At 36.3% G+C, this 15,269-nt stretch overlaps 1 protein-coding gene across 3 annotated transcripts in view; it reads right to left on the bottom strand.

Annotated features, from left to right (window-relative positions):
• The window catches only part of LOC100889316, a 36,947-nt gene extending 34,120 nt beyond the window's left edge, over positions 1–2,827 (bottom strand). Inside the window, exon 1 of one of the 3 annotated variants that reach the window (XM_003724743.3) lies at positions 2,336–2,827. In XM_003724743.3, the coding sequence (XP_003724791.1) occupies positions 2,336–2,623 (288 nt within the window). In that variant the 5' untranslated portion in view covers positions 2,624–2,827. The remainder of the gene's footprint in view (positions 1–2,335) is intronic. The other 2 variants (XM_011685334.2, XM_011685332.2) reach the window with 2 other exon arrangements.
• Positions 2,828–15,269: the final 12,442 nt, after the last annotated feature.

The following is a 15,269-nucleotide window of genomic DNA, read 5'->3' as shown; positions in this document are numbered from 1 at the left end:
TACAAAGACCACTTGTCTACAAAGGCCACTTTTTTGTGTTTCCCTTGGGTGGTCGCTATAGACAGGTTTGACTGTAGTTGTACCCCCAGAGGTTTACAATTAATGCAACCGTAATGCGCAAACTTTCCAGAAAATTAAGATTATCGTTCAATATTTTGAGAGCAAACTTGGCAATCAAAAAGAGTGAGTTTGGGGGCATATCTTCAAAACCATCCCTGTTAATTTGAGACTCTAAAAATAAGATGAATCTCGTAAATTAAAAACGAGCTTAAAGTTAATCTGCAATCTAATATTCCTGCATGAATACGTCTAACATTCAAACCGGGATTGTATGTAACCAATTAACGTGATTAATCTTATATCACGAAGCCAGAGAGAACTCATTGCCGGTCAGTAATATATGGTATAGAAGTAAAACTTTATTTGTGATAAATGCTCATGGCTCTTGGCTCAAATTCAGATTTTTTATATTTTTTATGAATGTAATGTAGGCCGCTCTTAAGGTTCGAAGGACGTTTCCATGAATCGAGACTTTAATTATAGCTTTAGAAACTTTCGTTGAGTGACACTTGATTGTCAGTTATCGAGACTTGTGCTAAAAACGTCGAAACGCTGGTAGATAAATGAATACACTAGGCACGAACATATCGATATACATTGACCACAAACTCCACAACTGAGTTCTTCCTGAAATTAAGAAAAAAATAAAATCCCCATCCATACAAGGAAATAGAAAAGAGGAGAGCATCTTTTGAAAGAAAGGGGTTTTAAAATAGAAATACTATTTAAAGCCTATCTGCACTAGTTTGGCCAGAAGGATTAGACCTCCCTGCATGGTCACTGACAGGTGGTTATCTCATCAAATCAGCTCTCAATTAACATAAGAAAAAGGGGACCATGGGGGATCAACGGGTACCGCTTGGGCATTGTTGGCGGTATAGAGGGCGCAAGTACATGTAGCTACACGTAGTGTAGTCCCGCTTTAATATAAGATGTTAAATATCTCAGAATAGTCATCGCATACAGTATGATAATTTTTACAAGCACTTGAGCTGAAATATCGGCCACCTTTGGATTGTCTGCTGAGAACTAGAAGGGACATTTTTTCTTAAAGCTTATCTGCCATAGTTTACAGGAGGGATTAGACCGCTCTGCAAGGTCACTTGACAGGTGGTTATCTCATCAACTCAGCTCTCAGTTAACATAAGAAAAAGAGGATCATGGGGGACCAATGGTCACCGATTAGGCATGGTTTGTTATATAGAGGGCGCAAGTAGCTACAAGTAGTGCAGTGGGCCTTGAAAGGATGAGTTGTTACCCCTGAGGGCTATCGATAGATATGGGTCCTCAATCACTTTTGATTGTGTTGAAAATCCGCCTTCCGCTTAAATGGCATAGTCTCATCTTACCGATAACAATATATTTACTTTTGGTTACAGTCCTACTCATAATCATTGTGCTACAAAATATCCGATGGAAATTATGTTCCTAGGAAATGACTTTGATTATGTTCCACCTGTACTTAACCAAAACTACAATATTATTGCTGCCCCCCCCCCTTTAATACAGTTAGAGATATATTGTGTTTAATATTTGTTGCTATTTTGTTTATAAAGCAGTTTAAGATAGATTCACTAAAGATGGGATAACCACTTATATTTTTCCTTTAAAATATTATATAATAAAGCTACATCAATGGTTGTCATTACTGTCTACGAGGTGAAAATAGGCCTTATAGGATATCAAATCCAAACGGCATGGAGATGATTATATCCTTTCATTTTCTATCGCAATCCATGCATTCAGTTTTTCCAGGGAGTCTTTGAGAATTCAAATTGAATATGCTTGTCTGTATATTGTTATAAATGTATAGAACAAAATAAATTATACAGTTACAGGACTGTTATATTTTCTTTAAGTTGGCTCATGAATCATAATATTCCTATTTGAATATACATATTTTATTTTCTGCATCATTGGTTCCTTTATGACATACATTCACAATAATTCTTGTCAACAGTGCTTTGCATGTTTCGTTTGTTTACATGTATGTGCATGTGGTCACCTTGATGCATGCACGTGCTTAGTTCAAAGTAAAATGCTTTGAAAATGGTTTACTATAAAATTAACAAACTCTGTGATACACTGTGGATACAATTGGTACATGTGCATTCAAAGCAAAATGGTGATGTTATCGCCATCAATAATGCCTAAGAAATATAAAACTGTGTAAGATGTTTTAATATTACTACTGCCATTATTTTCACCATTACTATAAAAATGACATAGATTAATGTTAAAGCTGGGCACTTGGAAAGAGGATTATTGTACTCACCAAATGTTCCATATTCGCAGCAGGAGGGACTGCTTCGCCTCGAAACCTGTTATGTAATTCCACAATAGAATGTTGCTGGTTTCTCGTGAACCCCGTCGAACGTTTTACCCTTCCTCGAGTCAAGAAATCGCGTAAAGGTCTATTTACATTTTGATCCTTTTCCACCAGTTTTAAAATAGTACCATCATTTTCACACGTAACCATTCCACAATTCCACGAAAGCACTAGAAATACAAGGTGTCTTAAAATCGCCGGCAAGGAACACCGACATAGCCTGCTTATATCCATTTTAAAACCAGAGCCGTAGAAAGTTGAACGAATAATAATGACGGTAGGCGCGACTCTCGTTCTGCAACTTATTTTACAGGCGAAGTGAAAGTTGCCCCCTCTCCGCGACCCGCTTCTGCGCGCTCTGACTCAGGCAAACTAATTCGCAGTGCTGAAACAACTGCCTGAACGTGCTGGACGAAGGGGGAAAGAAAAGGGGAAAGACATTAATTAGAGAGGTCCCTGCAATGTATTCGTTTTTAACCAAACATGACAGTCGGTTGGTCACTGTATAGATCTACGAGGCACTTTGTGACATGCTTCTTCCTATTACCATTAAAACACGCTTAATTAACAAAAGTGGACAGAGTGCATAAAACGAAATGCTTGGAGTTCAGTTTCGACCACATAGGTGCTTATCGTGTCATTTATATCATAATTTCAGACCTCATACGTTTAAGTATCAATTTCGAGAGGGCATTGTTAGTTTCCATTGGTCAATAAAGTGGCTATAGTAAAAGAGAAAGATTGATAGGGAAGAAAGTTTGAAAATCCCCGCCGTTATTCTGTTCTGACAGAGTTCTCGGTAATGGCCTTGCTAAAATGCTAGTGTCATTTATAACCATTTTCGATGGTCTTAGCGCGAAATAGATCTGACCTGATTTGATGGAGATGTACGATATTTTACGTCAAGAAATTTGGGAAAGGATTAGGCTTACTTTATTTTTATATTTTTTAAATATTTTTTAAATATATTTTTAAAACAAATTCCTTAAAAAATAAAAAAATAAATCGCAGAAAAGTACGAGTTGTTGGAACTTTCATTGGTAAATCTAAGGTAAGGGAGGAAGGGTGAGGGGGCAGGGGGCACGTGCCCATATCAAATGGTTGTGAAGAAAGAGAAAGCAGAAAAACAAAAAGAAGGGGATATAAGCAAAGATAACTAGGACCCTCCCCAAAATTTTCCCTGTAATCAACTACCTTGTTATTTTGCATATCATCCCAAGAACGGCGCCCCCATGATGCATGCGCCCCCTCAACAGCGGAGCCCAAACTACGCCATTGGTGAGAGATAGAGACAAGAGAGATAGAGACAAAGGGAGGGAGAGAGAGAGAGAGAGAGAGGGGGGAGAGGGACAGAAAGGTGGAGAGATATTGAGGGAGAAGAGAGAAAGAGAGAGAGAGAGAGAGAGAGAGAGAGATAGAATTTCCAAGGGAGGCCCCCCCCCCCCCATTTTCGTTCTTCCTTCTTAGTTTTACTATAATTTTCGGGTAATTCCAATTAATAAATTGATAACTTTAAATTTAAGGGGCGAATTTAATGACACCATCTCAACTTCCATCGTCAGTCATTAATGCATGTAGTACTGCGTATAGAGTTAACAGGTAAAATACAGGTAATGACTTCCTGCATGTTATAGCAGTAAAAACAGAATCGTTAGAAATAGGATTTTTAGAGAGGAAATAATTATGCGAGGATGCCCCGCTTTATTTTGGGCGATTACGTGATAAACGATTGATCCCCTTTGAAAATACAAATGGTAAATCAAAAATACAATACCGTGAATAATCTGGTGTAAAGCGTGTTTGCAAAATATATTTACCCTAAAATACACGAATTCCCCATTGTTGCGTTCAAGATATGTTCGGTATATTCTGTTTACAGGTTGTTTTTACAACAATCAGTAAACGTGTTCTGTAAAATGTTTAATTTTAATTCTTATTTTACACAATCTTTGTAAATTATACGCACATAAATAATTGATTTATCTTAATTATTATTAATTCTTACATTACTTGTACACATGGAACACTTTTGAATTGGTCGCAATCGAAATGTTAACCATTTACAACGTTTAAACACAGAATACAGCTTTTCTTGGGTGTTTAACAATAATTAAAGGCAATTGTGAAGTCCTTGAACAATCGAAATCAAGTATATACATCTCCTCTCTTAAAGGTACTATATCCCATTTGCAGGCCAAAAAAATGAAAAAGTTAAATTCCAATTGCATTTGAAAGATAATACTAATTTAGAACTTCCCTACAAAAGGTGGGGCTTGAAAATGTCTTCAAGTGGGAAAATAACGACTATTAGTTGTCAAATCGACTTCAGGGCTATAGAGCCAAAAAGTAATAGTCTTGATTTTCAGACAATTGTACCGAATGGTCTTACGTTTTATGCTGCGCAAAGATTCAATCAGTTTAATCTTGGCCATCACAAGAAGTGGGTTATTGATGTAGACAAATGCTCATGTACCCTTTACAACTCTTTTCATGTATGTTATTACCAAAGAAGAAAAAAGCCAGTCAGTCACTCAATAGTGTCTGACAGTGAAGTCTAGCAAGTAAACAGGTTTCCTTGCATAATTTGAATATGAGGACACTGCTAACGTTTAAATTTCACAGATAGGACATACATGACATATTCATAATTCCTGCAAAGTTCTACAGCATTTGAGGTTGGCTATAAATATATTACATCGACCTGTTTGATCATGTGAAGCCTCTTCATTGGCGCGGTTCTCACGTCATGATGTATTTCTTTCATTTTTGTTTATTTACTTGTTTGTATTTTGTGGGCGCATTCTGGTAGACTGTCAACCCGCGAGACAGATAAAAAAAGAACTGCATAAGGAAATGAAGATAGATCAAATCTTTGATAAGGATTATTCAACTACTTCGTCTTTCCTTCAGGAAGTACTTTACTTACATGTATGATTGTGATACGTTACGAGTAAAATCACAATATCAATCGAAAAAATAACTGGCCAAATTACATTACCCTTATCGGTAATTTTAATATGAAACGCACTTTTCTTTTCTTTTTGGCATGTTGAACAAAAATTTCGATACCCTCATCCTCCCCAATCAGAATCGTCAGCCCCTGGGCTGTCCAGTTATTCTCGACATTTTGATGTAAGACAGATCATTGTAAAGATTTATACCAAAAACATTGAAACTAGAATATTTTACATCCACCTTGAAAGTAAATGTTGGCACATCGTAGAAGATAAAATAGAAACCAAATTGGTAGTAGTATAGTAGTAGAAGTGGTAGTAGTAGAAGAAGAAGTAGTATAGTATTAGTACTGGTGTGGTGGTGTAAGTATAACGTTGTAGATAGATGAGAGAGAGAGAGATGGACAATGACTGAGGGAAAGGGAAAATGGGAGGAAGACCAAGAGAGATAGAAAGATAGATAGAAACATAGATAGATAGGGAGAGAGAGAGAGAGAGAGAGAGAGAGAGAGAGTGAGAAAGACAAAGAGAGAGAGAGAGAGACAGAGAGACAGAGACAGAGACTGAGAGAAATAATGGATTTCCTAATAAGTACAAACAAATCTTCAATACATTCAAAGGTGCATTGTTCTTAAACAGCTCATCCTGCTTTCGATACGTCTTCACCAATTACATCTGACCACCGCATTAAGGAACGCAATTCCACTGCCAAATTGATTCCCCTCATTCACCCCTGCCCCATCCAATACAATGGTTTTACGTTTCACTTCAACAGTCTAAACCAATGTTTCACGCTCAAACATTATACTTCGGGAAAGTTTTCTCAAGTTTGTAGAAACTACATCTGTCAGCGCCAATGTAAACATTGAGGTACATAATTTGTGATTCAGGGGAACACGACATTTTTCTTGGCTAACTCAATAATACTACGATATCCTTTCAAAATCGTCGGACATGATTTGCAAAAAAAGAGAAGAGCCCTAAAAATAAATACGGGGGTATATCACTGATTGCAGTTGACTGCTGTTTCCATTGTTGGGAAATATTAAAGGCGATGATTAGGGTAATGTTCGGATAATAATAACGGGCAATGAAACCGTTTCCATCTTAATGTATTGTTGTTCATTTCTTGAGTGTAGATTATACCCCCCCCTCCCCAACCCCGCCCCCCTTCCAAAAAAGAGAAGATCTTTTCAAGTTAGCTCCTTAGAAACTTGTAGCTTCGTTCTTTTTAGTGACATGAAACCATTCCCACCCCACCTACAATGCTTGTATGTTGACAGCTAATACCATGACAATGCGAGGGAAATATGATGTTTACAATAACAGGACACATAGTTTTAATGAAGCATAACAATTATGAGGTATTATATATATTTATTAGGCTGATAACAAACTGACACAATCTCATCGAAAACCATTTTAGAGGGGAAAAGCGGTGCACACAACACATGGCATATCGGACTATGCACACGCGGCATCCACATCAGGTCTAAAGATTTAACTATTATTTCAACTTGCAACTGACGAAAATTAGTTATCATATTTGGGAATGTGAGGGCCCCAAAAGACCAACCTTTCTCGCGTGCAATACTACTGTGGCACTCTTCCACATATATAAATCAGATAAAAGAATGAGGAGCTCTCAAATTACTTTCCACCTTTCCAACCAGAACCAAGGCTTCTCTTCAAGTATACAAAATCAGGGCTTAGTCACTTCGCCTCCACCCCGCTTGATAGAGTGAGAGGAAATCATACCGACATTCATGACAGCTTCATATCCCCTCTAGCTTAATGGAGGGCATACCTAACATCAAAAAGGGTAAGATATATCGCATCTCATCTTCTCTTGTGAAGTAGACTTCTGGAAATGGAACATGACTTTTTTTTTAAAGTGGACTACGGGAATTCAAAAATTCATTTTGTGGATTGATGAGCGGCTTCCGACAGCGTATCTGTTTGATTGAGTTTCATGATAAAAAGGATGGTTTCAGTACAAATAGGACATAGTACAATTCAAAGCATAGAATAATGCATAATCATGTAGACATGCTTTTTTGTGTGGAGCTTTTGGACTCTAAAAGTGGACCCGTGTGTTCCTGACTGATTATACGACGCTAACACCTGTGACAATTGCTCCGCGGTAATTTCCTACTCATACCGAATCCTTAAAGGTAATACAAAGTTTTGGTATGGGGTCATAAATTTGGTTCAATTGAACATATTGGAAGCATATTCGATCCTACAATATTCAGTGATCGTTGTCGCGGTTGAAATCGAGTCTAAAGTTATGAAATTGTAAATAATAAAGTCTTTATGTTGTATAGCTCCCTCTCAAGTTCAAGATATTAATTAAGCTATAAAACGATGTTTCTTGACTAAAATCAACCAATTAGCTATTCCCGTTTGGGAATTTTATATCACAACTGCCTATTCTGAGATTTCCATGGTCGCAGCTACCATTGGATGGCCATATGAGCTATTTGAAATTTATCAAAAAATTTTACCGGGAGCACCGGTAAATTTTTATATTCAATTTTGCTCGAAAGCAGTAGTGTTTTAGGGGCTAATTTTTCTAGTGCTTCTAATACATCCTAAGGGGCATCCAAATATACCAAGATTTTAAAGAATCGCTACCTGCCATTTTCAAAATTTCCCAAAACTTTGTATTACCTTTAACTTCAACAATGGACCAAACACTATTATACCCTTGAACTCAAACGCTAGCAAACCTAGCCTGAAACCTAATTTCACCCCTAACCCTGACCCTATACATTCGACGAAATAAAGCCAGGAGCAATTCTCGGATAATCTCATTCAATTTATTCAACTTTTCGTTTACAGAAAGTGGCCCCTTTTAATATCCCTCCTGTTTATCAACGAACGATTGTGTTTTTATTATAATTCTGCAAAGCCATAATGAAAGACTAAAAGCTTTAGGTACATATCATACTAGTCCCCGTACACCAGATATAACGGCATACCTGTGAGAAAAAACACGTATGCAATACTCAGGATTTGACGAGGCTAGATTCAACAATAATCATTTGATACGACATAATACACAATCTAGTTCATCGTATTGAATACAACAAGGGTAATTATACTTATCACTGGGGACTACCACGAGTACAGCTGACAAAGATCATCCACATATATTTTAGAGCATAATTGCTGCCCTCGATTTTATTTTTAGAAAGATTATATGTTATTTTATTTATTAGCGAACGGGCATAATTTTGTCTGGCAAAGGGCGAGGGGGGGGGGGGGTGACGTCTGTTGCACGAAAATCATCTTTCAAGCTTCTATCCGCTGCGAGTGAGTGAATCAAAGAGGCAAGTCAGCAAAAATGCTAAATCTTTTTTTGTTAAAAGTTACATGGTAATTTTTTTTCTAAAAATGGCTTTAATATGGACGTATAAAGAAAAATATGCAAGCCACCTCAGCCAGCGTGTGAGGTATAGTGGTTGCCCGGATGAATATGTTGACTGCCCGAATATTGGTTGAATAAATATTCAGGGCTGCAGCCCCCAGCACCCCCTTTCCTCCGCCTCGTACGCCTATTATAAAAAAATGAATGCGATGAAAATGATACATTTCTGTAAATTTACCACTCAAATAATACCACTCATATTAATCTATCATAAGAACACGCTTACATTAAACAAATAGTTTAATCATATCCCGCCATTCCCTTATTCCCACTACGCCTACATACGTCACTGATTGTACCAAAGAGATATCCTTGATTGTACTAATTAGGGGCTGTTGCCCCCTCCTTCCGATAAACAATTACTCATCCTTTTCTACAAATGTTAGAACGAGATTATATGACTTACAGAAGTCCCACCTGTCGATTTATCAACGGATGGTGATACATAGTAATGCTCATTTACGAAGTTTAATGAATGAACAGCTAGATACATACCCCAGTACAGAAATGATAATGATTGCTTGTGTAGGGGTGAATAATACCGGTGGTGACACTAGCGGAAACTATACTCATAGTGTATGGAGGGCTGTGTTGACGAAGATTGATGAGAGTAACTCAAGCGTTGAAGAATGACAGTCTGTCACGATGTCAGCATCACACATTGAGGAATGTCACACGTGAAACCATCCTCGAGAAGACTTCAGGTTTCTTCGACACCATAAGTCGAGACTGACTACCAATGTCTCGACAGAATACCGAAATTATCGACAGTATGCTGAAATTGTCGTCAGAATACCACCGCAGCGGCAGTCGGTTGCTAATGTATATTGAACCCCCATAGTGACAAGTTCAAAGGTCATATGTCATGGGTCTTACTGGTAGAGCGGATCACTTTCTCCGAAAAACATTCTTGTGCATGTCAGGTTACTCAGGTAGACCATATTATTCCACGAACCACAAATAATAATCTTCCAATGTTAAACTTATACTTCGGTCACCCCTTCCTGATTCAGGGGCGTCGCTCCGTCACTTTGAATAAAGGGGGGGGGGGGAGTTGATCGATGATCAAAATTGATATGCGGACGAATTTGAGCGAACAAAATAGGTCATTAGTTTCGTTTCCCCTTTGCCAACATAGGTAGGTTGCCAATCTGCCAACAACAATTTGAGACTTTCAAGTTTATAAAGGCGGATAGGGGGGGGGGGGGGTGCCACACCCATATGTCTACCGATACCCTGACGGACACCACTGTCTGTTTTCTAGCATTGCTACCAACAAGAAAGAAGCATTAACAAAATATATCAAAATCATGAAAAATACAAAAATCAACTTGATTTTTAGTTCTTGAATGTATTTTCATCGATACCTGTCGCAAAGCGACCTATGTTTATAGCTATAGATGAGAGAGTGAGAGAGAGAGAGAGAGAGAGAGGGGAGGATGGAGTGAGTGAGAGAGAGAGAGAGAGAGAGAGAGAGAGAGAGAGAGAATGGAGTGAGAGAGAGGGGAGAGAGAGAGAGAGAGAGAGAGAGAGAGAGAGAGAGAGAGAGAGAGAAGGGAAGGATAGAGAGAACTGTATCAAGGTTCCCTGAGTGTACCCCCACCGCAATGATTCTGTTACGAGTCTGCCAATTTAACAATAATACCTGCAAGGGCAATAGGAATATCGTTATGTCATTTCCTTTCGATGACCGAACCCAAGTCCCTTGGTCAGACAATCTGGGCCCTGTCTTTAATACAAAGAGTTGCGATTGATTTAGATCAATCGCAACTCTTTGTAGTCCTCGAATCAATCTCAAGTTTGCAGTCTCCTATCTCTTATGTACATACACGTAGTTACGATTGATATCAACTTTTTGTAAAACGGGGTCCTGGTTCTTCTAACCCGAATGTTTAGCCCATACAACGGTACATTTATTTATTTATTTATTAATATATTTATTCATTCATTCCTTTATTTGTTTGTTTATTTATTTTGTATTTATACTTTTTTTTCTTTTTCTTTTTTTTTTTTTTTTTGGGGGGGGGGGAGTAAATACGCAAAGATAATATTATATTGCTCATTAAATATGAAATTCATATAATTTTCTGTTTACACTTATCTCCAGTCATCTCGATATCCTGCACGGTCAATGTGGTTGTAATACAATTTTTAGATATTTCCCATGGGACTTTTTTTCAAATTACTGAAACTTAGACACAAAATTTGCTCCAAAATGCTCACAAATGTTTACCACCTCTATTTTGTTGGTATGATTTGTAATGTACCGCAAAATCTAGAAGGAAGTATTAACTCTGTAGTAATTCCCTGGAGGCCGGCATCTGTTATATACATAAAAACAATGAAAGATGATAAATTGAACCGCAGAATTCCCGTTGATGTATATATTTGGCATTGGTGCCCATTTTCAAAACTTTCCCAGAGGTATTTCCGTTTCAGCTCAATTTGATTCAAATCATTATCTTTAATTAAAAAGGAAATAAACGAAGAAATTAGTTGAAAATCATTATTATCATCATAATGTATAGTGGATATGTCGACTGAGTATTGGGCTTTGGATACACTAATATCCGAGTTCAAATTCTAGTTTTCGCACTCTTTAAATTTTAACGTCCTTTTGTGAATGCAATTATCTATTGTTTGACTATACATGATTTAGAAGTCATAAGGCCTATAGATGAATTTAAATAAAGTTTATATCCCCTATGAAGTTACCTTTTTATTCTTAGTTGTCTTAAATCAATGATTGAAGAACTATAATATCAGTCTATTGAAATGTACTAGTAGATTAGAAATAATTATTATTCCATTAAATGATATCAAAATATAGGGAATAGTCTATTGGATGAACTTTCGGTTTGGGGTAAAATTTTAAATCTATTATTTCCACATTGCTTTCTCTGCCGACTGCTTTTCATGTACACCAAATGCTTCTTTTCAGCTCTTCATAAGCCCCGCGACTGACGTCACAATTCGGTTAAAATGGTGGTTAATTAGAGCCCTTTCCTGTGGATATGTTGTCGGTAATTGGATAGGCTAATTAGTCTACTAAAATAGAAACATTCCACGTGCTTTATTTCACGTTCATTGTTTCATTCTGTGTACGATCGTTTCATGTGCACTTAGTGTGACTTCGTTAGATTAGATATATTTTATATATTTCATACATAATGTATATTTTGAATAAATTTAACCCAAAGTGAGGTAAGAAAGGAACGTGTTTATTTGCCGCATTGAATCATACACATTATTTATTGTACTCCCAAACGAGTAGAATTGACACCGGTTTGATAATATTTAACCTAACTAACATGCACCTGCCCGATTTACCCAATTTCGGTTAAATTCTATCCATTTTTTAGATTGCATTGTATGCGTATATAACTTAAAATGTTGCTTGTTCGAGATCAGCCCCAAATTGCAAGATACATTTTTCATTTTTTTGTCATTTAACTTATATAATGATAACCCCGTTTTTAAAATATTTAATATGACTTGTATAAATACATTTAAATAAAGAGCGTACTATTGTAATATGTGTGAAAACCTGTATAATGTATTATTCATCTTTCTGGATACACTATATACAAACAGGAAAAGGCAACAATATCATTCGATTCCAAATTCAATCTCTTTTTTAATAATATCGACGTGTTATAAGCTTAGTCTATTCAAATAACTTGAGCTTCCTTTTTCATTTGCGCGAATAGTCTCTTCTCAGCGTGAATGGTATTAAAAAGGAATGATACCCGTAGACATTGAAGTAGAAGAAAATTATTGAAAGAAAAAAAAAAGTTATAGAAACGCACCCTCTGTACTACATTCAAACACTTTTCAGTACTCTGTTAAAGGCATTGTTTAACAATGTTTCCAGTTTCACAAACCTGAGATGCACGGCCATGAGTCTGAGATAATGGTGTAATATTGTAGCCCCCCCCCCAAATTGCATTTCAAAATGCTCATGAAGTGCTTATATTGAAGCCTAAACAAAATTGCATTTCAAAATGCTCATGAAGTGCTTCAAAAAAAAATCTTTGAGTGACCAATTTTACCATACTGATACTCATATTTAATAGACTTTACTGTTATAAAAGCTGTTCAAAACTGTTAGGAAAACAGTTTCTGATATTTCGAATTCCAATCATAAATATCTTGATAATCAAACATGCGATTGGCTTGTAAAAGTCATAAGATACATTTCTGACCTAAAGGTTTATAATTATGATAGCAGCATGAGCTAAATCCAGGATTTTATTTAGAATCAGAGGCAAAGTTACTTTACATATATATAATACCTTTAAAGTAGGGCCCCACTTCAATGTATGTAGCAAGGGGAACCGGTGTCAGTTATTATAGCTGACGCGTTTTCACAAGGTTCTCTTTTCAATGCTAGTCGAAATTTTCCCGGAAATTCAATTAGGATTCATTGGAAGAAAACGGTTGCAACTGTTACCGCCATAGGCTATTGTTTGATAATTTCTTAATAAACTATTAATTAGTACACTATTATCTCATTGTCTGTCACTAATTATTGCGACCATATAATATTGAGTCGAGAAAAAAGGAATAAATCAACATGTTGAATAGAGAAATATTGCAGACGTTAACTCCATAGGGTGTAGCAGTCATTATCACCCCCCCCCCCCCTCCCCGCCTCGCTGTTCTTTTTGTTTTAGGGGAGTGGTTAGATCATTGTGGATGAAAGGCGCAGCCCGACACTGAAAAGATACATTTGCCCCCCTCGTCGCCCCGCTCCGTCAAGTAACCCGCCATTTGTTTATCAATTTCTGAATATAGGATTGATTTTTAAGTTAATGATACAATAGATCATGATTGGTCAAATCTAAAAATACACAAAATAAACGTTTACATTTGGATAGAACATAATTATCGATGGAGAATACAGAGAGTACGCAAATTTGAAGAGGAGCACAATTATTTGCGATTGATATTCATAAAACAACAAAATGTGTTATATGTTGTTTTGTTATACGTTTTATTTTTTGAATTTCTCTACTTTCAGTTTTTTTCATGACACTCGGGTTTTTGAGCCCAGATAGATAGAGAGTGAAAGAGAGAGAGAGAGAGAGAGAGAGAGATAGAGAGAGAGAGAGAGAGAGAGAAAGCGAGAGAGTGTGAAATATAGAGAGTGAAAGAGAGAAAGCGTCAGAGAGATCGAGGGATAATTAAGTAGATTATGTTTTGTTACTTATTTTCCTTTTTTTAAGGAAAGGAAATTTATTGAGGATGTTGATTTTTGTTTAATAGGAGTGTATTTCCGCTTTTATATTCCGGTATATCAGTGCAGTCTCCGCCATACTGACAATTTATGTTTGCGAATGTACGAGATTATTATTTATTTATTATTCAATTGTTACCATGGTTATGATTGTTAGTATTTTGTTTCTATTTTGTTAAATTTGCTTCTGTAAACAAAGAATCGTGTGGAAAGGGGAATCATACAGCGTGATCGTTCTAAATTCTTGTCAAGTTCATTGTTGTTTTACTGTCGATTGTTATAGTCGATAGTTTTATGCCACACACAAAATTCCCCTGTGTCATATTTTATTTGTCATGGGACAGATTCACCAAAGGCTTCAAATTTATAAAACTTTTTCCAGATCAAGATTAATCTATACCTATGTTAAAGAGTTGTCATGGAGCTAATCAAGAACGGAAATAGTTAATTTTGCATTTATCTTGATTCTTTGATTTACCTCCATACTTTCAAGTTTTCAATTATATAACATACAGGCCTATGTATTTCAGTTGCACATTTTATGTAAAGCAATTATATTATGTTACTATTGTTATTTCAATATTTTGTATTTGATTTTTCAATAAATGCAGAAATATCTGCAAAGAGTAAAGAAAAAAATAAAAAAATTAATGAATAAGAAAATGACTAAATGAAAATAAAAATAAACAAATACATTTTCAAGTATCCAATGAGTATCACGATGGCGCCCATTTCTTTTTACAATAAAAAGGTTATGGGAGGTTGATTATGGGGTGCTGGCTTTACCCGATGATTTCAAAAGTAGCAATTAAATGGAGTCTTTATAATTTCATACCCGGGTCTTGCATTAAGCCGAATGATAGCTTAATTAATCATTTAATCAATCACAAATTGAACAGTTTGCATTGGTAACGATTCATATGAAGAAAAAAAATTATGCTTTGGCAACGTACAGCGCGGTTATTTTTTGGCACTGCACGATAAACCATGGGTGAAATTCCTGATCGAACGGATTGAAAGTTGGTAAAAGAATCGAAAACTATAAAATTATCGAAAGCCGAAAATGGAAATAATTTTTTTGAATATTATTTCATCCATGCAAAATGACATTATATAACATTGTACGAAGATCATGACGAGCAAAGCTAACTGATTTCACGGCTCTCTCTCTCTCTCTCTCTCTCTCTCTCTCTCTCTCTCTCTCTCTCTCTCTATCCTCATCCTGTGTATGTTTTGTGTCTGTCTTTTTCTCAT

The sequence above is a fragment of the Strongylocentrotus purpuratus genome, unplaced genomic scaffold (genome assembly GCF_000002235.5).
Source record: "Strongylocentrotus purpuratus isolate Spur 01 unplaced genomic scaffold, Spur_5.0 spur5_scaffold_8, whole genome shotgun sequence".
Lineage (NCBI taxonomy): Eukaryota > Metazoa > Echinodermata > Echinoidea > Camarodonta > Strongylocentrotidae > Strongylocentrotus > Strongylocentrotus purpuratus.
This window is presented reverse-complemented; position numbering and strand designations above follow the sequence as displayed.